This window comes from Psammomys obesus, unplaced genomic scaffold, assembly GCF_907164565.1.
Source record: "Psammomys obesus unplaced genomic scaffold, mPsaObe1.curated_primary_1811, whole genome shotgun sequence".
NCBI classification, from domain to species: Eukaryota; Metazoa; Chordata; class Mammalia; order Rodentia; family Muridae; genus Psammomys; species Psammomys obesus.
The window spans coordinates 7,785,059-7,811,023 of NW_026586662.1; the positions used below are offsets into that span (position 1 = coordinate 7,785,059).

At 39.1% G+C, this 25,965-nt stretch overlaps 1 protein-coding gene across 5 annotated transcripts in view; it reads right to left on the reverse strand.

Moving 5' to 3' along the window:
• The window catches only part of Myo6 (myosin VI), a 142,120-nt gene that overhangs the window by 17,470 nt on the left and 98,685 nt on the right, over window positions 1-25,965 (reverse strand). For all 5 annotated transcript variants that reach the window (XM_055602552.1, XM_055602555.1, XM_055602554.1 and 2 more), the window contains exons 16-28: window positions 24,416-24,543; window positions 21,376-21,471; window positions 20,931-21,104; window positions 17,527-17,565; window positions 15,327-15,420; window positions 10,106-10,236; window positions 9,931-10,008; window positions 8,617-8,746; window positions 5,998-6,088; window positions 5,143-5,293; window positions 3,329-3,537; window positions 1,769-1,847; window positions 1,206-1,366 (exon numbers count right to left, since the gene is read on the reverse strand). In XM_055602552.1, coding sequence (XP_055458527.1) covers window positions 1,206-1,366; window positions 1,769-1,847; window positions 3,329-3,537; window positions 5,143-5,293; window positions 5,998-6,088; window positions 8,617-8,746; window positions 9,931-10,008; window positions 10,106-10,236; window positions 15,327-15,420; window positions 17,527-17,565; window positions 20,931-21,104; window positions 21,376-21,471; window positions 24,416-24,543 — 1,561 coding nt within the window. The remainder of the gene's footprint in view (window positions 1-1,205; window positions 1,367-1,768; window positions 1,848-3,328; window positions 3,538-5,142; window positions 5,294-5,997; window positions 6,089-8,616; window positions 8,747-9,930; window positions 10,009-10,105; window positions 10,237-15,326; window positions 15,421-17,526; window positions 17,566-20,930; window positions 21,105-21,375; window positions 21,472-24,415; window positions 24,544-25,965) is intronic.

Sequence of the window (25,965 nt, forward strand, 5' to 3'; positions counted from 1 at the left end):
GGAAGGAAGGAAGGAAGGAAGGAAGGAAGGAAGGAAGGAAGGAAGGGGTCATTTCTAGCCTGAGGCATGGGAGAGTAAACTGCACCTTGCTCCAAGTATTACGAATGTGGCCTGAGGCCTAAAGAAGCTAAGTAACAAGGAAGACCCTAGGGACAGTGCTTAATTCTCATTCCAAAGGGCAAATAGAATAGATACCAGAAGCGGCTGCAGAGAAGGGACAGGACTGAAGCCTACCATAGATGTCCTCTGAAAGGCTCTACCCAGTAGGGGATCGAAACAGATACTAAGACTCACAGCTAAACTTTGGGCAGAGCACAGGGAGTCACAGAAAAGAGTGAGGAAATAGAATGACCCAGAGCAGACAGGAGCTCCATAAGAAGACCAAGAGAGCCAACAAAGCTAGATCTATGGGGACCTGCAAAGACTGATGCACAAACCAAGGACCATGCATGATGAGGACCTAAACCCCCTGCTAAGATGTAGCTGATAGGCAGCGCAGTCTCCATGTGGGTTCCCCACTAAGGGGACTTTCTTGACATGGACTCCGTTGCCTACTCTTTGATCACTTCCCCCTAGTGGGGGGCCATTGTCAGGCCACGGAAGATGCAGGCAGTCCTAATGAGACTTGATAGGCTGGGGTCTGATGGTAGGGAAGGAAGGTTCCCCTTTCTGAGAAATAGGGGAAGGGAAGAGGGGTGAAGAGGGAGAGAGAGTGGGACCGGGAGGAGACAAGGGAGGGGGCTACAATCAGGATGTAATGTGAATAAATTATCAAAAAATAAATTTAAATTTAAAAAAGAATGTGGTGTGTTGTTTCAAATTTATATTAGAAAAATACTCATTAAACTGCATTTTAATGTAGTAACTAACTTCTATGTCAGTGTTTAACAAGTACTTAGAAACCAAATTTCTACCCATTACATAATACCCTTGAGCAATTTTAGAAATAAAGCTGAGTTTTGCTCTTAATAGAACAATCATTAACTGAAAATTTGGAGTTTATGTTTTAATAGTTCAATAACTAAATGGAAAATCAATTGTTCTGTTCTAGTACAAAAATAAATCCAACTAATTTAAAAATGTTTTTACTTCAAATATGTCAAAACCTAAAAAATTAAGACTCTCTCCTAATCCTTTTCAAATAGAAATGAGAGGCAGGGGGCTTACGAAAGCCCAGGACGGGGGTGTGATCCGGAGCTCGGTACCTTCGGAGTGCCAGGTCACTCTGCGCCTCATCACTGATGAGCTCTGACTCGTTCTGGGCAATGCGCAGGGCCAACTCCCTGTCTCTGCACTCCTGTGCCAGGACCGCCTGCTGCTGGGACTCTTCTTCACGCTGTCTGGCCAGTTGTGCCTCCACCTCAGCCTGCAGCACAGAAAGCCACACCTAGCAAGAGCTCTTCCTTCTTAAAACTATTACCTTGAATAAAAAGAAGGCTTAGTGGTCTTGGCCAGAGTCTCTGGTAAGGAACAGACGCTGTTTAAATCCAAGCCTCCCATGTACAGGGTTTGCCCCTATATTATCACTAATGCTTCATTTTTCCAAAGCCAAAAGAAGGCAAAGAGCTGCAGGGCTCCACCATTCTGTAACCACAGCATTCGTTCCATCTTCCCTAGCACTAACGTTCCATCTCATACTCCCTTCAGAATCGGCCTTTAACCCCGGGGCAAATCAGGGAATCTATACTGGCAAACCAGGGTTTTGATTCACTTCTTTCATTACTTAGCAGTTGCTATTTGATAGAAATCCAGTCCAATAAGCACATACCTGGATACGTTTTTCATCATCTTCCCGCTTCTTCCTTTCCTCCTCTTCTTGTTTTCTCTTTGCTTCCATCTCAAGTTTCCTAAGAACAGAGGAGAAAACTCTTCAGACTTTCAACAGACTACGAAATCTCTCAGAAGTCAACCAGCCATAGGCAAACAAGCATCAGGGCAGGATGGACCCATGTTTGCCTCCGAGCACATATGTTACCAACTTGTTTCAAGTACCATAAAGTTTAACTGCCCTAAACAATGAAGCAAATACAATCATCTTCTATAGCATTAAGGGATTCTAGATTAACTTGGAAATGATGTGTTCACAGCTGAAGGAAAATATAGGTGGCGTATAAAAGAGTGGCCTGCAGACCCACATTTACAGAAACATTCATTCAATAACAGCCTAGGAACACAGTTATGGATGAAGAATGCAAGTCTGCCATCTGCAGCAAGATGGATGGAATCGGAGGGCATCGTGTTAAGTGAAACAAGCCAGACTCAGAAAAAATGTAAGAACCGTGTGTTCTCCCATATGTGAATGTGTTCTCCCGTATGTGGAAACATAAGGAAAAGGGAGAAGTCGGACTGTGCATAGAATAGTGATCCAGGGACTCTGAAGAGTGTTTGCCAGGTGAAGAGATGGGGAGGTGGAAAAAAATGGGTGGATAGGTACCTCAAATGCACACTACACATGTATGTTAGTAACAAATGCATCCCATTAATATGTACAATTAATGTTTTAGAAGAAAAGAAAATGTTTTAGGCATGGTAGGCCATGCCTGCCAACACAGCATGGAGAGGTAGTGAAAAGAGGACTTCTACAGAGTTAAGGCAGCCTGGTGCATATAACAAAATCTAGGTCAGCCAGCGCTAAAAGACCGTCTCAAAAAGCTAAAGAATAAAATAAAGCGAGATTAAATTAAATCAAGTTTGTGTGCTACCACTCACTCAAGAAGTTTCAGACTTTAGGGCCAATAAGACGGCGGAGAGGATAAAGGCACTTTCCACCAGGCCTGATACTTTCAATCCCATAAATCCACATTGTAGAAGGAGAGACCCAACTCCCACATGTTGCTCTGACTTCCACATGACACCATGGCAAATAAGTCTACACACACACACATACATACATACATACACACACACACACACACACACACACACACACACACACACATCATAAAATTTTCAGATGAGATTGTTTTCAGTTTTTAGATTTTCAGATTAGGAATGTTAAACCTGTACTCCATAAGATGAGCATTTAATATTTTAAAACTCATTATAAAATTGGTTGATTTGTACCAGGCATATCAGTGTGTAAATGTAACTGACACTCAGAAGGCTGTAGCAAGAAGATGAGAATTGCAGGCCAGCCTGGGCTACACTCTGAAACCCTGTCTAATATATACATATATGTGTATATGTGTGTATGTGTGTATGCATATTATAGCATCACTATATATATATATATAATGCATAATCATTGATTAAAGTAGGAATACAGTTTTATATCAGCCATCATCCAGCATCCTGTAGACTTCTAATGAGAACAATGCAAATGGCTTACATTCGCCTCTCCTCCTCCTCCTTCCGCCGTCGCTGTTCATCTTCTTCACGCCTCTTCCTTTCTTTCTCCATCTCCTCTTGAATGCGTCTCAGCCTCTCTGCCTCCTCCTCTTGCTGTTTCTTCTTTTGCAATGCAGTGAGAAGCTCTTCTGAGCTTTTAACTAGTGCATCATACTCTTTCTGTATTTGCTCCCTCGTCATCATGGTGGACTTAAAAAGCCAAATAACAACAAAGTTTCCTCCTTTGCACAATATGGATATGCTTTGTACACTTTAAAACAGTTACAATGTTTTATGGGTTTTCACAGTTTAAAAAAAATATATACTCAAAGATACAGATAAACAGCCAGCAAAACTGACCAACAAATCCATATTCATATTTTTTTTTCTTACTGTTTCATGTAGGCCAAAGTAACCTTGAATTAGCTATGGAGGTGAGGAGCCTCAGAAAACTGTAAGCCTCAGATTACAGGTGAACATCACCATGTCCAGCTACTCACATATTCTTTGAACGCGACCTCCACACATAAATATTTGACTCCATGTTTTATCAAACAAGCCTATCTATCTGTAGCATACTATGAACAATGCTATGTAAATGTAGCTTTAAAATATTTTTAAGGAATGACTGCCTCATGTAGCCAAAGTTCCCTGTATTTATAGCATTCAATTAGTACCTAAGAAACAGTTGGGAAATTACATCTAGATTTGTTGGATGGTTTCCTGGGTTAATTTTGGCTGATGATGACAAACCAGTCTCATCCTTGATCTGTAAAGTCAGCTAAATCTACCATAGCATTTTCATCCTTTTCTTGATTGTTTTTCTCTTTCTACTTCTAATATTTACCCTGTCCACAGGAGCTACAAAAAGGAAACTTAGGTGCATTGACTTCTGAACGCTACCTGAGAAAAACGCGTAAGACCCTAACATATAATTGAGAAAACTGAAAAAGACAAAATATGATAACAAACAAGAATAGAAAATATTTCAGTCACATTAATAAGCAAGCAACTGAAAAATGAAAATTAAAAATAGTCCCATTTTTTTCTTAAAAATAAAGAAAATTAATTGCTTCTTTAAAAATAGCTAAAGTAATGAAGGTAATGTATTAGCCACACAAACCTACTAATATAACAGCAGAGATACAAAATGAAATGATGACTGTGGCAGAAAACTGTGAAAGTGTAGACATGCAAAATGTGATCGATCATGAAGGAAATACAACATACACTAGCTGAGGGCTTAGTGTGGCATAGTGTGAATTTCCATTTTCAACGATGACACATTACTCTTCTAACTTAGTTTTATTTGAGGGGGCCATAGCTCAGTAGAAGCGCATCTGCTAGACACAGTTGGTACACAGTGTTCGGTCCTCAGCACCACCAGAAATACAGCAGAATAAAAATTGACTTTGGAAAGCAAAAAAGCATAAAACAAATTAATTCACATTAACCTCCTCTGAAGTATGACTGCAAACGCTTACCAATCAGCTGGGATACAAAGGGAATAAACTGTAATTAATATAAAAAATTTAAAAATTAAAATTAAAAAAAGCTTATCAACATTCAGCATTTTAGTTACACTCTAGAGGGTAATATTTTGCCTAACAACAGATAAAAATCACATAAAAATTATTTATCTTTTAACTACAAAATTTTTCAAATATTGAGAAAAGATTAATGTGAGTATCCACTTGCTAATGTTTTATATCTTGAATAAATAATGATATTTTCCTATACAATTTCAACACCAATAACAAAAACCAGGAAATTATATAAGACATTAAAGTAAGCTGGGTTAAAATAATTACCTACCTTAATCTTGGCCATCAGAGCATCTATAGAAATTTCAAGATCTTTGATCTGCCTGTTCACTTCTGGCTTTCCATCTTTCAGTGCACTTACTACTTCGTTAAACTTATCGAGTCTTTTCTTCAGTGTGCCCACCTTAACCAGGCCGTCAATGCTGCAACAGCAAGACTCCATCAGATGTTTACCTCACAAGACAATGTTCTAGGGAGGATTCTCACTGAGAGAAAGTAAACACTGTGGCTTAACAGGGCAGGTTACTTCTGACTTCAGTGGTAACATTCTGTTTAGGTCTCTTATTAAATATAAAAGGAATCAAATACATGTGTGAATAGCATGAATGACTGTCAATAAAATGGAGGACAGCTGTATTTAGACTGAAAATGAGAATTCAAATTATAAGGTTCAAGTGATCCAATATCTCTTTGAAAAGGTGTGGTGTCACTAGGTGTTCAAACTTCCAAAGCTTAAAAAGTAACTTGGTGATGCAAATTTTAAATAACTTCAAAATGCAGTATGTACAGTGAAATGATACAAGTAAAACAACATGATTTTATGAGCAATCTTGGAAATTATGATCAGGCTACCGAGTGTCATCAAAAACAACATCTCAGTTGGCATCATCAAGAATCTCTAATTATAAAGTAATCAGAATAGCAGGTCTCTCTTAGCCATTCATTGCCACCTTTTAGAGATCACGCTGGTAGAATGCCAAGCTAAGTAATGAAAGAACTGATTCCAAATACACAGGGCAAACAAGCCGTTTGCAAAGAACACGGGACCCAACTGCGCCTCATCATGGCTTCATTTGCCAGTCTACACGGTAGTGTTGGAAAGGTCTTTAGAAACTGTTCATCTTACCGTGGTTTGTGTCTCCTTTTGCAAAGCCACATTCGGACGGTTTTCTGCATTTTAATGCATGCTTCAGCTCTATATTTTATCTTGTTTTTCACTATATATAAGAGTAAAATAAAATGACAGAATTTTTTTGCTGTTGTTTAAATAGGACATAAATGAAAAACCCTTTCATTTCCACAAAGCAATTCTCATAAAACATTGATGAACATGTTAATCCACCCATCAGGATTGGGAAATCTAACATTTCTTTAACTTCTTAAAACATAAAAATGATTGATGTGGCTAGCATTATATTTCAAATGCTTTCTGCCATATGCAACACTGTTGTTAGCAAACTGTTCTGGGCCACACTGCTAATAAATGTTCCATTGGTTCTCAACGCTGCAACTCTTTCATACAGTTCCTTCATGTTGTGGTGACCCCCAACCATAAAATTATTTTTGTTGTTACATTATAACTGTAATTTTGCTACTGTTACAAATCATAATGTAAATATCTGTGTTTTCTGATGGTCTTAGGTGACGTCGGTGAAAGGGTATTTCAACCCCCAGAAGGCTCATGACCCACAAGTTGAGAACCATTGTATTAAATGCTATGTTTTTTTTAACTTTTATTAATTACACTTTATTCACTTTGTATCCCCCATAATCCCCTCCCTCCTCCCCCCCAATCCCACCTTCCCTCCCCCTTCTTCACGCATGCCCCTCCCCAAGTCCACTGATAGGGGAGGTCCCCCTCTCCTTCCTTCTGATCTTAGTCTATCAGATCTCATCAGGAGTGGCAGCATTGTCATCTTTAGGAAACACAATTTACTTTCTTCTGGAAATTCACAATAAACATTACGGGTGTGGCCTCTAAGAGTCCTACAGCAAAAGAATCTTTCAACTGCAGGTGATCTAGAATTCGCTAGTGTGACTGGATCTTAGATTTTTTTTTCCCCCCGAGCTTTCGGGTTAATATTCTGTAAGAATTCTATCCGGTCAATGACCTTGGTGTGTCCTGACAACACAGTCCACAGTGAGGGTGGTGCACAGCTAGTATATAGGCTTTCCTCCAAAAATCTTTATATATAAAGTTGAAGGCACGGAACCCATGGAAAACATTTATATTTTACTTGGAAAATGATAGAGACAGAGGATATCTTGCCTTTTCTCTTTATTATGGTTTTTATACAAATGTGCACTATCGTCTAACCAAAGATCTCAATAATGTTCCTTTGCGCTGGACCAAGTGAATTTTACTCTTGTATTAGTAAACATTTAGCCACCGAATCCTCCGACACACATAGCACTACTTCAAGTCCTCTGGTAAGCGTGGGAGGAATGAGGACTGGCTTCCATAAGCCTCCCAACCATTAGACTTTCACCATAAACCCATCCAAAACAGTCTGCACTCATGCATGTGCTAGACTGGAAGTCAGCAGCTGCTAGACAATCTGGCAGAGATGCACTCAAACCCAGCTCAGTCCAGTGTACTCAGGAGCAGAATCCAAGAGGGAGGAGCGGAAGAGGCTGCAAAGATGAGCTGAAACCCCAACTACAGTCTAGAGAGAAATACCCTCTATTGAAGGAGAACTAGGAAATCCTTTTGATGTAAAAAAGATAAGCAGGGAGGAGGAGGGCAATTTTTGGAGCTAATAAAGTTATTATGTAAGTGATAAAGGAGGTCCCACCAAGGTATGCACAATGAAAATCAAGGATTATACTATCTGAAAGTGAAATCCATATAATTCAATAACTAGTAAGATTGATAGATAAGAAAACATAGATAATACCCAAGGGTGTGGTTTGCTTAACATTTGGAAGGCCCAGAGTTCAATACATGGCACTTCAAATTAAATAGATTATATGGGGATAGGGTGGGAGCAGAAACAGAGAGAAACAGACACAGAGATAGAACACAGATCATCTGCTGAGAATGTCTAATGCAAACACCATTTAGGCAGAGAGAACAGTTTCAGTGAAAATCTGAGAAAATGGAGAAATGTTTGGGGTTAAGGAAAGAAAGGGGAAAAGGGAAGAGAGCAAATTTCTATATTTCTTAGGACATGATGAAATTAACATCCCTAGAATATATCTCAGGTAGCAAATGTCATCTGACCGCAAAAATTAAAAATAAGTCTACAGATGCTGGCTTAGGTATTGGGGAACCGTTACATCAGACACAACAGGAACTATAGTTGCCCAGCAGCATCATTGAGACAGCCTCATGAAATCCCTCAGGCCATCTCACTCCCAAACGACAAATCTTGGCATGAAATAAAACATAGTTTGGAGAGAAGTTTTTTTGTTGTTACGAGACAGTCTCACTTCAAGGAAGGTCTTGGACTTTTTTTTTCTTCTTTGATTTTCTTTTGTGTTTTGCCTGCCTGTGCACCACATACCTGCAATGCCTGTAGGGGCCAGAAGAGGGCATTGAATCCCCTAAGACTGAGTTACACTTGGCTGTGAGCTGCCATGTGGGTGCTGAGAATTAAACCCAGGTCCTCTGAGAGAATAAACTGTGTTCTTCACCACTGAGCCATCTCTCCAACCCAAGGCATTGAACTCTTGATTCTTCTACCCAGCCTCCCAAGCACTGGGATTAATGAATGAGACATTATACCAGAGAGAAAACACTTACGTTTGATCACTGAAAGTGAACACCACTGAACTTTCTTCCAGCGACTACAGACTAGCCAAAGATTGACTCTTTTAACCAATTCTGCTAAGTGATCAGGGTCAGATTTCATAATCTGATCAAATTCTGCAAACTAAAAGTAAGATAACTTAATGTCAGCATTAAAGGGTAAATGTGTTCAAATAGAGAGAAAATAAAATACATGGATTTTAAATCCCAAATCTAACTTTGTGAAAATAGTTAAAAGCCAACTCCAGGGACATCTTAGCAGGGTATACAAAAAACTTAAAACACATTAAGCCACATGCCATGGCCCTTTCCTTTGGTCTTTTCTTCAGCAATTTTTTGGAGGATAGGAAGTAATACTTATTTATTCCTAAGTAGCAGCAAAAACAGGAATAGAAAAATTCTTAAATGACTAATTACAGAGGATTGGCAGAAATATTTGAAGAAAAATGTTGAATAAAGTCAACATGTCTGAGCCAGTTCACCCACATTCTCAGATATTCATGTGGCTCTTGACAAGTAAAGGTCATCTAAAACAAAGGAGCCAGCAAAAAAACCCACCTCCATTTCAGACAAAACTAAGAAATTTCTTCTAAGAGACAGACTACACAAATGCAATGAATATTTGGCTATTAGTGAATAAAATATATTACTTCTCCTATTTACCACCAAATTCCAGAAATACTTCCATTTTTCACCAAATATCATACTACAGTATTAAAGATGTCACATACAATCAACAAAATGTTTTTTTAATCATAAAAACTTTAAAGGTAGTATAACAAGACTACACATCTCTAAACCTGATTGCTTTAAGCTTTCAACAACCCTTTCTCATATTTCTGGAGGTAAATAATCTAAGTTCTTTCTCTATCCAGCTAGTAATTAAATAGTTAATATGCCTCTAAAACAAAAGAAATGTTGAATTTATCATAAATAACACTAGATAAAGTGAAGCCAACTATGAACATTTAAATTTTCTTTTTTCCCCCCCACAGGAAATGGTATGGGTTTTGTGACAAAGACACCACAGAGAAAAACACACTAGTAGTGCAAATTCATATTTTCATCTTATGCTCAAAAATGTGAAATTTATATTTATTACAATTAATTTTTTCTTGAAAGGAAAAAGATAGCTGACTAGTGTAACTGGTTATTTAGCTGCAATAACAATGCTTACAATAATTGTGAGTGAAAACAATCTCATGTTGTTACATGTAATGTTGTACTAACATAAATCGCTAATAACTAAGAAAACACATACCAAGCCCAACTATCATATGCTAAAGTTTAAAATAAACATATATTTACCTTGCCAGGCCTGAAAAATACTTTTGTTAGCCCAAACTTGTAGTCAACTTCATTTAATCCCAAAGCTTTAAAAAGAGCCTGAAAAACAAGTTTTAAAAGGTTGAGTTCCAACTACAAAGTAATAGAAAAGATTTGATTTGATACTTAGAAATTTCTATTGAAGCAACATTTATACCTTACAAAATAGCCTTGGATCCAATCTTGCAAGTTTTTCTGGCATGTACTTTTTGTACATGTTGTAGAGTTCGTGAAATGAGGCTCTTGAAGGGAAACCACCTTGCATTAAGTCCAACACGGATACCATGCCTAGGGTCATGAGCACAGATAATTCCCAGTCACAATACAGAAGTCCAGGGTAACACGTGTGACTCGACAACTTTACAAGTGAACGTTTCTGAAAAGACAGCTTACAGGGAGGGAGTATCAGCAGTAAGGAAATGCACCTCCAGTCAATGTGTCCCAACCTATGTGTCACTTAAAACAACCACAATGAAACCCCATGTAAAGTCAGCATAGCTGATCATTTCTCAAAGGAAGCCCATCTAGGATTTGCATCTTTTATTCACAAAAGCACATAAAGCAAAATCCTGCATTTGGCCACTTTAAGTTCTAAGGTTAATTTCAAACAAGATTTCTGAAAAACTCTCCATTTCTACATTTTTCCTAAGAACTAATATAAAGCAAAAGAGAATTTGTTATTTAAATAGTGTGTAATGTAACATATATATTATACACACATACACATACACCATACACAGCTAGCACACACATGCACATGGTGAACACACACCCTTACCCTTCTACTGGATTGGGACTCCAGCTCCCGGGAACACTAGCCTTGCGTGACCAAGGCCCTAGGTTCTAGCCCCAGCTCCAACATATGACCTTTTCTACTAAGCTTTCAAAAAAAGTAATCTATTGGTTGAGAAGATTGGTCTATAAGATAAATATAAGTTATTAATTTAACTCTAATAAATGGCCAAGCCGAGCCTCAAGTCAGCATGAACTTTTCTGGTCAGCGTTAACAGCAGACAACACAAAAGTTCTAAAAGAAGAAAGCCTGCCTTCTCTCATCTTCCCTTACTTTGTCCTGACATTCACTAGACAGTAATTTTGGTAGAAAGTATCTGTCCTAGTTAGTTTCTGTCAGCTTGACACAAACTTAAGTCATCCGGGAAGAGAGAATATCAGTTAAGAAAAATGCCTCAGTTGGCCTGTGGGGTAAATCTGTGAAGCATTTTTTTGATTAACAATTGATGGGGTGAGGGTAGCCCATTGTGGGTGGCGCCACCCCTGGGTATGTGGTCTTGGGGTTGTGGGGTATTGGATTGTATAAGAAAGGTGGTTTGTTTGTTTGTTTATTCATTCATTCATTCATTCATTCATTCATTTATTTATTTAATTTTAAGAAAGGTGGTTTATGAAGCCAGTGAACAGAGTTCCTCCACTGTTTCAGGAACTGCTTCGGCTCCTGCCTCCAAGTTCCCACCTTGAGTTCCAGCCCTGATTTGTCTCAGTGACGGCGCTTGACTTGGGAGCTGTAAGAAGAAACAAGCCCTTTCCTACTTTGGTCTTGGTCTCAACCACTCAATAGAAAGAGAACTAGGAACGTATCTTAAATCAATTATCCTCAAAGCAGAAAAAAATAAATAAAACAGAAAGGTAAAATAAAATCTACATCTTAAATATCGCGGAGAGAAAAAAAAAAAGCCCAACAGCTTCGACGCTCAGGCTTGGTACAGACACAGGAACACACCAGTCATCAGGCAATAAGAATATTCAATAAAAATACTGTGCTGGAAGCCAGGGGTGTGAACCAGTGGTGGAGCACAAATGTCAATCTCAGGGGCCCTGGGTTCAGTTTCTAATACCAAACACCAAAATCCGAGTAAAAACTAGTACGATGAATGATCATTTTGGTAATTGCGTTAGAATGTGTGCTTATTTAACTATAATGGCAACCATTTTTAATTATGAAGATGCAGTTATGAAATCAATATTTAAGAAATTAGAAGTGATCTGGGAGCAGTGGCGCACTCCTGTAATCCCAGCACTTGCTGAGGCGGAGGCAGGCAGATCTCTGTGAGACCAGCCTCATCTACAAAACAAGTCCAGGTCAGCCAAGGCTACACAGAGAAACCCTGTCTCGAAAAAAAAATAAAAAAATAAAAAAATAAATTAGAAGTGGTAAAAATGTGAAAATATACGTAGCATATGCAGAAAAAAATAATATAATCTTATTTTATTCCTTATGCCCAAATAAATTCCAGTTGATCAAATTGGAATATTAAAAAGATAATATAATTTTAATAAGTGAATTCTTAATTTTAAAACAAACTCTTAGGAAAGACAACCCTTTTATACAGATTTAATACTTGCCTATTTGACTAAAAAAAAAAAAAAGAATAAAAAACTTAATGTGCTCCATGAGAGAGTATGCCAAACAATTTTTGATGGCAATTTGGAAAGATTTACCTTTTGTATAATGTCTGCTTTTATGAATCTAAATGACAAAGAATCATTTGTTCTCATTTATGGACAAAGAATATCCAGATATCCACTGAGTACTACTTACAACAGAACACAATAACAGAAATAAAGACCTATTCATTAAATTGCATATGCCCATAAAATAGAATGTACTACATTGATTAAGGATCTGAGATTTATCTAGTCAGCATAAAAACATATCTAATGCGCAATGTGTTAAAAGCAACACATAGAGACCATTGTTGTTTTTCCTTGCAGTACTAAGGACTGAACCCAGGGCCTTGCACATACTAAAATAAGTATTCTACCACTGGACTGAGCTATAGCCTCAGCTCTTGACTATGTAGTTGAGGCTGGCTTTGAATTCATGAATGACTAGAGTAAGGTCTAGTTCTCGGATCTACTAGTAGGAGAAAAAAAAAAGAATAAGGTTTGGTTGGCACTGTCAGTTTTTGACAATGAAATGGTGTCACCTGTTAAACTACAAATTAGTTGACTGTGCTAAAGTACACTCTGCGTGAAGGAGCAATCCCACCAGCACTCCAGTAAGCCCACAGCTCTGCTAAACACACACACAAACTGCAGCTGCTCACACTTCACAAAGATGCCAGAGGCTCACTGGGGAGAAGAGTGTGCTAAGCAAATCCCAAAAGGGAAAGGTGAAATTCAAAGTAATGAAAGTCACTTCAAAGGCAATATGCTGCATTCTGCAGAATACATCTCTGTTATTAAGTAGTACCTGACTAAGGACATGCTAGAAACTAGACTCCTCCGTAATGTATATGCAAAGAATTTTCAAATAAATGTAGTTACTGTGTAAAAGGAACCCCTCATTATTCTATGCAGAAATACCCCAGGTGTGCATTACTTGACTTTCCAGTATTTGTTTTAAGTTAATCAAAAATATTTTTTTGTATCTGACAGGCTATGCATTCCACTCAATAATGAATTAGTCTAATACACAGTAGAAAAAAAAAAAACAAAACAGGATTTTGAAGATGCCAAAACACAATTCCTGGGGGAAACTTTAAATAATTTATGCTAGCAGGCACCTCTTTAGCACAGTAGGTAGCATACTGGTGTCATAAGAATTATACAAGTATACATAAAATCTGTAACTCTGCCTGTGAAGTCAAAGTGACAGCCATCAGTGCCATGGACAAAGCCCCATTTGGGGCCAGGATCAAGGAGGGAATATGGGCCACAAGTCTGTGGGCTGGAGCACGGACAGAAGAGAGGAGAAAGAAGGGAGCCAGAACACACGAGCCAGAGGGACAGCACCAGATTCTACTCTTCAGTCACCCTAATACTCATCAGGAGGCACTGGAGCGCTGCACGCAGGAAGAGGACACTCAGAGCTGAACCGTATAATCCTACACATGTCTACAATGCAGAGAGTGGGTAAGGAGGTCCCATGGACAACTGCGGTAGGGAAGCAAGTGGGAGAAGGCTCAGCTCGGGTGGGCAAGCAGGAGCACTCACTGTATGGAAGGTCACAGTGCTTGGGAAAGGGACAGGATGCACTATCCAACAGAGCAGGCCTTACCCACAGGTCCTCAGCCGCACTAGGCACACAGAGCCGTTTGCATTTCAATAGTAAATAAATGTAAAATTACTTCTACAGAAGTCCCACCAGCCACATTTCAGATGCTTAACAGGTCATAATGCCAATCTCTTGGTTACCATACCAGGTGACGCCGGAGTTTGCAGAAGGCAGGGGACCGAGGAATCAAAAACAGAATGGCAGAGAGAAAAGGAACTAGAGAGAAACAGTGGAGAAATAAAAGATCTAAAAGGCAATGTGAGTGGCAGATGGGAGCCTAGTGTGTCTCAGCGGAAATGGGGGTGCTTTGTAGTGTGCGCCCTGGCAGAGTTCTTAATCAGCAGTGCTGACTCATGAGAGGCAGGAGGGCAGTACACCAGGGACAGGCCATTCCTGCTTTTGACAGGCCCGAAGAGGATGCAGACAGGAAGAAGTGCTGGCAGCGCCCAGGTGGGGCTTTGGTAAGAGAAGAGGCCAGCTGCTGGCAGGGGCTCAGAGTTCTAAAGAGAGCCAGGGGGCTGCGAGGAGGGGTCCTGGCTGGCTCTGCAGAGAAACAGAAAAATGCTGAGCAGGGAAACTTGACTTTGGAGAGCCCTGAAAGGTCAGTGTCCACAAATTTAACTGGTGCCAACTTGGCTGGCCTACCAGTCCTGTACAGACAAGAAGAAAATGCTGGATTAAATTAACAGCTAAAGTTTAGTGAGAAGCGACAGAAATAGATCCAGAGGTCAGGAAAACTGGAGCTTGCCTCATCTGGGAAGGACTCTTTAATACAAAATTAAGTGCAGGGTTCTGAAAGGAGTTTACTTAAAGAGACCTCAGCCTCACTGTAAATGGGCCTCTGTGGGGACCAGAATAAGGCGGCAGAGAGCGTTGGGATTTGAAAGGTAGCAGAGGCTGAGCTGCAGAAAGAGCGGGGAGGCAGCTGGACGTGTGGACAGAGTGTCCGTGCCTGAGGCTTCTGTGACTGAGCAAAGCCAGGCCCTGGGCTGGAAGTGACAAGCTAATCAAATTCATGAAAGTGCAGAAAGCCCAAGGGCTTCATCCTGCTTTGATTTTTTTTTCCACATGGTGGAGGAGAAGCAAGGACACCAACTCTCTCCTGACCCAGTTGTGTGGGAAGTGAGGACCACTGGGGACTGTGGCTGCCAGGTTTGCCAGTAACCTGAATGTTCTTAGTAAAGCTTACTTCCACGACATTACCTGACAGAGGTCAATATTGTTCATGTTACCCCCGTCCTGTGCTTCCTTTAGGATTAAGGGAAACGTAAGAATCTTGCTGAACTTGAAGAGGAGTAAGTTAACGGTAGCTGTTCATTTGAAAACTTTGTGAGAGATTAGAAAAAAAAATATATGGAAATACCAGAACACTGAAGTTGAGACAGAATTTGGGCGCCTTCGAAATGGTGGCTTGTCATCTTTAGGTTGGGCTTGATGCAACGAATGAAGCTGGCTCCCTGAGAGAGAAAGAAATACTGTTTGAGATATTGTCTACAGCATCTTTATGTTTCTATAGCTATGAATACCACCAACTTTCACAGCATGTTAATGTTAATAAATGGCATAAAATGATTACAAAGGAACTTAAAATTTTATTGTCATACTTGTATAATTTCAATCTTGAAATTATTGTCTACATTATAAGTAAATATTAGCAAGGTGACATTTTAGTTTTGAATGTCAGAAATCATAAAAAAATAATCTTTTACTGCAAAGTGTAGCATCACATTTAAATAAAGCCCTCTGTAGGCTTCGCTCTGTCTTCTCACAGAGGGTTCAGGGTTTATTTTCCAGGGCCAGGCCTTGCCCACAACACCTCTACAGAGGCTGGGAAGGGACATAAAAATAACACTATTTAAAATTTAGGCCAAAACGTAAGCAAACAGTACACACACATAAATCAGTATTTTCATTTGACTTAAAAAACATACAGGTCCCAAGTTGCACCACCATGCGTTTAAATTTTTGTTTGTTAAGCAATATTTTTATAAACTTAGAGGCTTCCATGTAGTGATCATATTTTGCTGAATAAGGTGGAAGGATACTGTTTGTACCACAGTGAAAGTGCTGTGCACTGAAGATAATGTAGCAGACACCCAAACAGCTGCTTCTCTTCAAAGTAGCCACCTTACAACACTGAATACTTATCTCAGTAATGATGCTCACTACAGATGCTTGGACAACATGTTTCTATAAATCATCTCATCATTTCAGTGCAGTGCAGTCTTTGGGAAATGAAAAGAAAACAACCTCCTCGTCCCACTTGAAGTAGGCAGACGCCTGGGTCATGAGAAAGGGTGTGGGGTGAATGCGATCAAACACCCTGTACACGTGTGTGAAATTCTCAAAGAAAAAAAAAATCATACTTTTATAAGATACTCTTAAGAGCTAAAAATTTTAGAGATTCGGGACATTCATGATTTTCTGGATGGCTCCAAAGGTGAATTCATCAGTAAGTATAGCAGTAGCAGCATTGGCAGAACAGATACTAGGTTACCGAAAATGACTGGTACTTTAAAAGGAAGCATATGAAGTTGAACTCTGTGATTTGTATAAAAAAAATAAGCCTTTCCTTGGAATCACAATTTTTCTATAACTCACAGATCCATTGTGGCTTTTTTGCTCCCATTACGCAGGCCAAGCTGGTCCCAAACTTATGATCCTCCTGTCTCAACTTCCCAAGTACTAGGGCTGCCAGCTGAATGCACCATACTTAGCAATTAGGATTTCTTTCTATGTGGGTCTTGTTTCATAGTCAAAACACTAGAGTACAGTGAGTCAATCTGTAACCCCCAGGCCATCGGGGCAAAGACAGGATGATTGATGCTCAGGGACAGCCTTGGCTCCACAGAAACATCAAGGCCAACCCCACCTATATGAAGAGACCCTGTCCAAAACTATGGGAATAAAAAGAATCAAGCACCAGGCATACAGCTTAGTAGGGCATTTTCATAGCATGTGCAAGAGTCTACGTTCAATGCCAACACTACTAAAAAGCACTAGGAAAAAAAAAGTACCAGACTGAACCAACAAAAAGTAGTTAAAAGATGAGCTTCTAATAAACTTGGCATTTATAAAGGACAGATAATACTAAGTTCATTTTCGTCTGAGGCACACTGTCATGTCTGAAGAACATTACTATAATAAATTACATGCTTTATCTTTCATATTAAAATGTTTGCTTTTTTTTTATAATTGCTAATTATTTTCACCTTCTAGAAACCTTCATTTATTAACAAGAAACACTTCCAGATAATTTCATTTCACAACATATTTCTTTAAAACAGAAAAAAACTAATAATAACCATTTTACCATTTTATAAGCTGACTGTGCAGATGGGTATGTGTGGGAGGGGTGTAGATGTGGGTGTGGGTGGGTGGGGGCGTGTACCAGGAGTGACACCCTGAATCTCTGCTTACCAGGTGAAAGTCTAGGTAGCCCTCTAAAAACTGATTTCTTTTTGAAAGAGAATGTGGTTTAAAATATACTTCTCATTATTACAGGGTTACTAGGTTTACCTGGATAACCATTTTAAAAATGTTTTCTTATTAAGTGTACTCACGGTACTTCGAAGTTTATCCAGAAGCAAGTTTAACTGTGTCTAAAAAAAGAAAAAAAAGAGTATTTCAGAAAGTCAAAATACATAGTGAAAAAGAATTAATATTAATTCTCCAATATGAGACTAAAATAATATGCTTTTAAAACGTCCACATGTAACATTTTATGACAACCTCCTGGCACACAAACTCTGGAACAGGCAGCATCATGCAAAATGGCTAATGAGATGTCAATGACAATATTTACATTGTAGTATAATTAAGGCTGCAAATTAGTGACACATTAACAAACAGGATAAAAAAACAACATAAGCAATGAGTGAGAGCGTGTGAAGAGGCCAGGGATGCACAGCATGAAAGCTACACGCAGTACCTCAGTGTATGGCAAACAAGGCACTGTCGTGTCGCATGCTATGAAGCTTGCAATGTTTAAAATGAGCAACTATCTGTACGTCAGGATTGGCCCATGCAGCATGGCAAAGTGAAACAGCCCTAATCTAACTGCAGAAATTCTCTTCACTATTTTAAATTTTTCTATATTTTAAATGCTTTTCAAACTCTAACGATTTGCTTTAAAATTTTTTCACAAGGAATACACTTACCACGCTCTCCTAGTTTAGGAATACTGATTATAATTTGCCCTGGTTCAGTGTGCTTAAATCATGTTTGTTTTCCTATTCTACATGATAATTTCATGCTGAAATGCTCGTTATGCTACTTGGAAAAATACAAATTAAGATGATAATTCTTAAATTAACATATTTTGGTGAGAATAGCTATAATTAATAGTAACGTGTAGATTTTGCTGAATGCTTTTCTGTGAGTGAGGCACTGCTCAAAGGAAGCTTCTCATGAGGATTGTTACATTTAATCCAGTGAAGAATACAACACAATAAACCTAATTAAGGCGACATTGTTGGACTCATTATGCAGGTATTAAGATCTAGGGGAAGGAACAGTATGTTTAAGAGCATGGAGCTAGTGATGGCAAAGCCCTGACATCCAAGTTCATTCTCTTACTAGGAAGCTACTTGTTATTAGAATAAAATGAACTTGTCATGGGACTGAAGAATACAGTCCCATGCACAAAACTCATTGGCAGAAATCAACATCAGTCTGTATTTCAGGCAACTGAAAAGCAAGTTGAGAGCCTCTTTGGAAAAAAAGCAACAGTTATAAATACATTCCTTTTAATCCACGGACAGTGTGGTGCTTTGCTCCCCAAAAATGGAGACAAAGTCAGAACAGTGGAAACAAAAATTAATTAACAGCAGCTGAGAAATCAGAAAAGAATGCCCATTAACACAAAGCCAAAACCCAGGAGAAGGAAGGACTTTGGAGGGTCAGCCTTCGTTTGTATTTTTTCTTTACTTATTTTAGCTTTGATTTTAATTATTGTATTTTATTTACTTATTTTCACATCTGGTTTTAATTATGTGTACATGTGTGCATGTCACAAGTGAGAGCAGTGACCCTCGGAGGCCCGAGGCTTTAGGTTCCCTGGAACTAGAGTTGTAGTTATAGTGGATTTAAAGTCTCCAAATATCGGAGACTATCTATCGTTTTAAGCGCATTCTTACTAGACATACCTCTCTATTTATAAGATAATGTGGTTTTGTTTTCTGAGGAGGGCCCTGATGGTTATGTTACTCAGCCTGGCCCTGAATGCCTAGACTCGATGATCCTCCTTTATCGGTCTCCTCAGTCACCTGGGACCACAAGAGCCATGACACCACATCTAGCCAATGTGCTATTTTCAAACCAACATGTTATCAAATGTTTAATCTGGAATGGAAAAATACTAGATTAAAAAATATTGCTCACTGAGTGTATGAAGAACTCATAAATTAATACTTCTTGAAACAAAACTCAAACCTTCAAATTCAGCTACCTAAAATGTTTTATGATTTCTCTTCTGTATTTACATTTAAAAGCTTTACAAAGAAACTTAGCTTTTAGAAATGTAAGTATCAAGTTAAATATTTAGGATCCATGACAATTCTTTCTTTTTTCTTCTTTCTTTTTGTTTGTCTTGTTTGGTTTTTGGCTTTGAGATAGGGTCTCACATAGCTAGGGCTGATCTTGACCCAGGTACCAGAGACTGGCCTTGAACTCTTGATCTTCCTAACTCTCCCTCCCCTGAGCTGGGATTACAGACCTGTGTCACCAAGCCCACTTCAGGACCCATTTCAACCCAAAAGGGATTTGAGAAGGTTTGTGCTACTAGTTAGCACCATGGTTCTCTTTTCGGTGTTGGTTCACAACCTGTGGGCCGAGACTCCCTTGAGGATAACCTAATAGGTACCCTGCATATCAGATACCTACAGCAAAATTCATAACAGTCGCAAAATCACAGCTATGAAGGATCAATGAAAGTAATTTTATGGTTGAGTTTCACCACAACATGAGGAACTGTATGAAAGGGTCACAGCATTAGGAAGGCTGAGAACCTCTGCTTTACATAAATACTGGTCCTAATTACATCATTTTAAATATTTAAAATACACCAAAAGGCAAAAGTCAGCTGTATAGGAAATGTAATGATACTTTCTGGAAGTGTGGAGAGAAGTTATTTAATTAACTGCTTTGTTCTGTGTATTGTAATTATCTATTAAAGGTTTTTAAGTTTTTCTATACTTAACAATAATTATAAGCAATTAACAGTATTTTATCACAGTATTAAAACACACCTTGTTTTAAAACACTCCTTGTTAGGTTTCAAATAATTAATTTTGAGTTAAAATTAATAAAACAAATTATTCTTTAAAGTCAGATAAGCAAATTAAGAGTTTGCCACACCAGAACACTTCTCTTTTATAAAGGTTATCAAAAGCTTTAATCAAATTTACTGTGAGATGCATGCCCACGATACCATGAGAGAAAATGCGTTGAAAATGAATTACAAACTGAACCATTAACTTGACACGGGCTCTTTAGCATAGCAGCCATGCTGTGAAAAGGAGTCTATGGAAGGGATCATTTACCTGAGGCCCCTGGCTGTGCCTGCTTTTCCTCTCTCAACTCAACTAGTCCTCTCTAGCCATCTCGAGCTGAACTACTGCAGCTAAACAGAACTGCTGAATGAGGAAGGAAGCAGAAAACACATGGGAAAGAGAATACTTAAAGTTCAAGAAGGCAGCGTGGGGGGAAGCAAGCGCATTAGGAGAATCAATCATGTATACTGTGTACTAACATGGTCTGAAAATACACGCATTTCTGTATACTCCGTAGCTGTGACTACAATGAGATCTTACATATAAGCATCAGTAATGCAGTGTCTTCTCTTGAAACGATTCATGATCTACATTATCCAGTTTACAATATAAAACAATGGCTTTTCATACAGCAAACAAATTAAAAAAAAAAAAGAAGGAAAGAAACATTTGATTATGTTATTTAGCACAAATACCTTAAACTTGTTTCCCACGCTGATGAAGCTAAGTTTCCCAGCCTTTTGTTTCGTATCTTTGTTGTTATTGGTGGATGATTCAAACAATGCCCGTATAAACTTATCCCTGGACTCACATATCAAGGATTCAAGAGACATATGTAGTGCATCATTATTTTTCTCCACAAACTGGGTCTGAAAAAACAATGAAATAAAATGTTTCTATCTGCATTGTGATAAACATTTCCTACCTGAGCTCTGTCCCATGGAATTTTCTGGGAAAGCACAAATGTTCCGTGTCCACACTGGCCAAGACTTCAGCGCGGGTATTCAGCGCTTTAAAGGTGTCTAGTGTATCAAGGAACTGGACTGCTAAAGTTATTCAAGCCTAAATCGCCAGAGACTGCCACACTGCAGAGCGTGGCTTCAGGGCCAACTGTGTCCCACTGAGCAACGCTGTACTCACTGTCTCATAGCACACGGCCCCTGCAAAGTGCCTGATGATAAAGCCTTCGTCATCTCTGAGGTTCCTGTGGACTGCCAGCTTAGATTTCCTGGGAATCTGAGGGAGAAAGTACATATATAAGTTACCACGTTATCAAAAAGACGGTCAGGGACTCTCCTTGGACAATCATAGATGCAGAGTACCTAAAATCATAAGGGGATTTTTCGCATTTTTTCATAACTGTACTACTTTCAAATACTGAATATACCTTGAAGCATGTTGATTACATTTGGCTGTATCTTAGTGGAAAAAAAATTGGTGTAAGACAAAAACAGACACACATGCACACCTGCCACACAAGAAACACATTCAAGCCTGCCACACACAAAACCTATACACATGCATGAATGCCACCCGCAAGACATATACACATGCCTGCCACACACAAAAGATATACACATAACATCCCTGCCTCCCACAAAAACACATACATGCCTGCCATACACAAAACACATACACGTACATGAATGCCACATACAAGACATACACACATACATGAAGGCCGCACATGAAATAGACAGGCATGGATGAGTGTCAATATAAAACGTGTACATTCATGCCTGTCACACATAAAACTTGATTAAGAGTGTTTCCTGATCTTCCAGAGGGTCTGAGTTTGGTTTCCAGCACCCATGTCAGGCAGCCCCAAACCGCTAAAGCTCTAGATGATCCTAACACCTTTTTCTGGATGCTACAGGTACTGCCCTCATGTGCACATACCCACACACAAACACACACAAAAAAATAAAAAATTTTTAAAGTAAAATCTCATTTGAAAGCCAACAAAAAACAAAGTTGAGACTTTTGTGAAATTAACCACTTATTTCTAAAGCTCAGTATTCATGCTCGTTATAATCACTAATGGGGGGCTTTAAACCTCCCTCGTCCCATGCTGTTCATATAGGCTGATTTCCAAGTGCAGTCAGGAAAAAAGTCATGAGGTCAGCACAAAGACACTTCTGGTGTCTCAAACCAACCACCCTAACATTTTACACAACGAATCTGAACGTATTTCAAGAAAACTACACTATTAGTAACGTTTAATTACAGTATCTCATATCTGAATTATTTAAACTTTTCAAAATACTATCACATATGTGGTCACATCTGTCTCTAAAAATAATCCAAGGTGAAGGAGACAGTATCATTTAAAATGGACAGACAGCCCTGGCACCCAGGGTCTGAGCCTTTAGGACAGAGGAAAGGCAACCATCCAGGAGCCAGAACGGGGGTTCTGCTGCCACAACAGCTCACCTGCCTCCTAACCCACTTTGTCCTCACATGCCATCAGGATTGCCTCCTCTCCCCTTGTCTGCTTCTCATCTCTAGCATGAAGATACTAATAGGATTAAATAGAGTCATCCAAGTAAGAGCACTCGGACAGTGCCAAGTGTTCCATGAATGACCGTCACATTTAGTTCCCAAAAAATACAGCAAAACTAATGACCTATGTAAATTGAGATCATTGCTTTGTGTTTGCTTATTCTCCCTGAGAAAAGCAGCCAGGCCTCATTCCTTATGCTTGAACTCGCTGTCTTTAAGTTACACCCCTGTGGGATTATTCTAGTCACAGTTCTGTTAAGTGAGAACAGCACTCTTGGTGAAGGCAACCGCGCATCATAGGCCACATACTGAACAGCCATAAACAGGCAAGCCTGGCACACAGCTTCAACATTAGCAATTTTGTTGAGGATACATATTATTTTGCTTCTTTACACCAAAATACTGTGTTTTATGATAACTATTAGGGATACTTAAGAACATACATCAATGAAGCAGGTGGCTCTAAGGGTCCAGACACAGGTTTTTCCAGGAAAGCCAGTGAATCTATCTTCCACTGATGTTTTGTCAATTTTTTTTATTAAACTTAAACTTCTCTTACCTCCTTTTTTACATATTAATGGCCCATCCAATAATACCTGGTGTGTGTATGCACTGCTCTTTTGTTAATAATGAGTAGAAGGGGGCTGGAGAGTTGGCTCAGAGGTTAAGAACACTGGCTGTTCTTCCAAAGGTCCTGAGTTCAATTCCCAGCAACGACATGGTGGCTCACAACCATCTATAGTGAGATCTGGTGCCCAATTCTGGTGCGTAAGCACACATGTAGGTAGATTGCTGTATAAATAAGGAAATCTTAAAAGGGGGGGGGGATGTTCCAAAGTTGTACTGTATTTAAATACATCAAAAATAAACTCTTAAAAAAATAGTAGAAGGGAGCATATTTGTTACCATTCACTTAAGCAACTTGACCCATCAAAGCAATGACCATTACAGTATTTTACAACCTATAACACGTACAGTTAATGGAGGCATTTGCCAACTCATTCCCTAATTCCACTAAGCAACTCTAAGCAGCTTCTCTCATTTCTTTTTCTGTCTTCTTTTGAGGAAAATAGGAAGTATCCACTGCTATTCTCTTTTCCATGCGGTAGTGACTACCTTTGTGACTGAGACTGACCTGGTCAGGGTCTTTCTGCGCTCAGGGGTGAAGCAATGTGTTATCTCAGGAGGTGATGGCTGAGTGGAGGGATAAGCTCACAGTTGAAAAAAAACAGAGAAAACTGTTTAAACAGCCCCAAATGCCAGCCTCACAGAGTACAGCTCCACTTTTACTGCCACAGGGACCCAAGCGCCAGCAGCGGATCAGCATCTGAGTTTTGGAAAAGTGTGTTCTGGCTTATTTCTGTTGCTCACCTTGTCTCTTCCCTTTATCCTATCTAATCTTGCTACAAATTCTGTGTCCATTTTCCTCTCTTGATGCATGAGCTACTGTATTCAGCTAAAGCTTTACCATCAAATGCTCATGTGTGGATACACACACATAAACACACACACAATTTTATGGCCATCTATAAAAAATGTTTGCCGGTTATAACCTCATTGCCTTCATCTTTGGATAAGTTGTGGCTCTAGTGGTTAAAAATATCTGAAGCCTACTGCAGCTGTTTGCCTAAAGATTTCTCTTCCCAGCAGAACCTCCATCTTAGAATGGCAAACTCACAGTGAGTCGGAAATGGTCTTTGTGCTTCTGGTGAACTGCGGCTGTAAAGTGCTGGTCACTCGGCTGGGGAAGACGATTTTCTTCATCCAGAATATCCAGGATTCCCACTAATTTCACTTCAATTAAATCTATTTCAAGATATCAAAACCTCAATTGTGGTGAACAATACTTTAAAGAATATTCATTTATCAATTTCAAAAAGTATTTGGAAAGAAGATAAATATAGTCTATCAAAGGTTATCTAGAAATGGGAGAGTTTTTATTTCAAATATGGACATTTATTTAAAAATAACATCATAGTTTTAGTACAGGTTCTGGGAAAACAGCTTCACAAAAAAAAAAAAAAAAAAAGTAACTGCTCAGCTCCTGCATCTGTGGCCCCAGGAACATCATAGAAAAGGGTGGAGGACTATCTGGGCCAGGATGCCAGGAAGTCTGCTGTGAAACTGTCTCTCCTAGAAAGGGCTGCATAAACAAGACTGGAACAATGGCAGTACCAACAGACAAGCTAGTGTAGAAGGGGGAGAATTCCATATCATCCCACCTCTTGACAAAGAACTGCAGACAACTAGTGAGTTTGGAAGAAGGAGAATCAGCCTCTTCCAGAAATAAGCCCGATTATTGGTCATCCAATGCAGAGCAGTCAGCCTTGAAACCATAACATACAAACAACAAGAAGGGCTCAGCGGGTTCTATCTAATCATATATACATATACACACATACACAGATATATGTGTGTAACAATGATAAAGAAAGCTGAGCATGGGAGGAGTGTGAGGGAGGGTGCCTGGGAGCAGCTGGAGGGAGGAAAGGGAGGAGGAAAAGTGACGTAACTCTTTCAATCCAAGGACAGTGACTGACATCAAAAGCATTCTTTGTGTACACTAGAGCAACAGACTAAAGACTCAGAAACTTCCCTTTTTCCAGTTAACATCCACATTCAAACTCAAATAAAACGACAGAAGTCATTGCATACACAGTTTCTTAATGTTATTTTCAAAAGTTGATTTTTAAATTTTCAAACATAAAGTTTAGTAATAATACATTTTTTTTTACTTTTTTTTGAATTGTATTTTTTTCTTATCAGTTACATTTTATTAACTCTGTATCCTAGCCATGTCCCGATCCCTCATTCCCTCCCAGTCCCTCCCTCCCTCCCTCATCTCCACGTAATAATACATTTTTATGTCCAATCCTATATATAGTTGGATTTTCTGCCTAACCTAAAAATAACTTTAAATTTTAAAGAACTTAAATACAATTGCACACACACATACACACACACACACAGAGTTGGGGGGGGGGGAGGGAGACTGGAATGGAGTTCCACAACAACAAAAGAGAAATCAAGATTCCCATTGCACCAATCAGAAAATGACACTTCTTTGAAAATTGATAATGAAGGAAGATGGACATACTGAACTGAGTTGTAAATTAAAGTATTACAAAGTAGCTATTGAATGAGACAGAAGTGAGAGGAGGAGACGTTCCCGCCAGATTAATAACTCCCACCGTCAAGGCCAGAGGTGAGAAAAGCTGCAGTGACTAG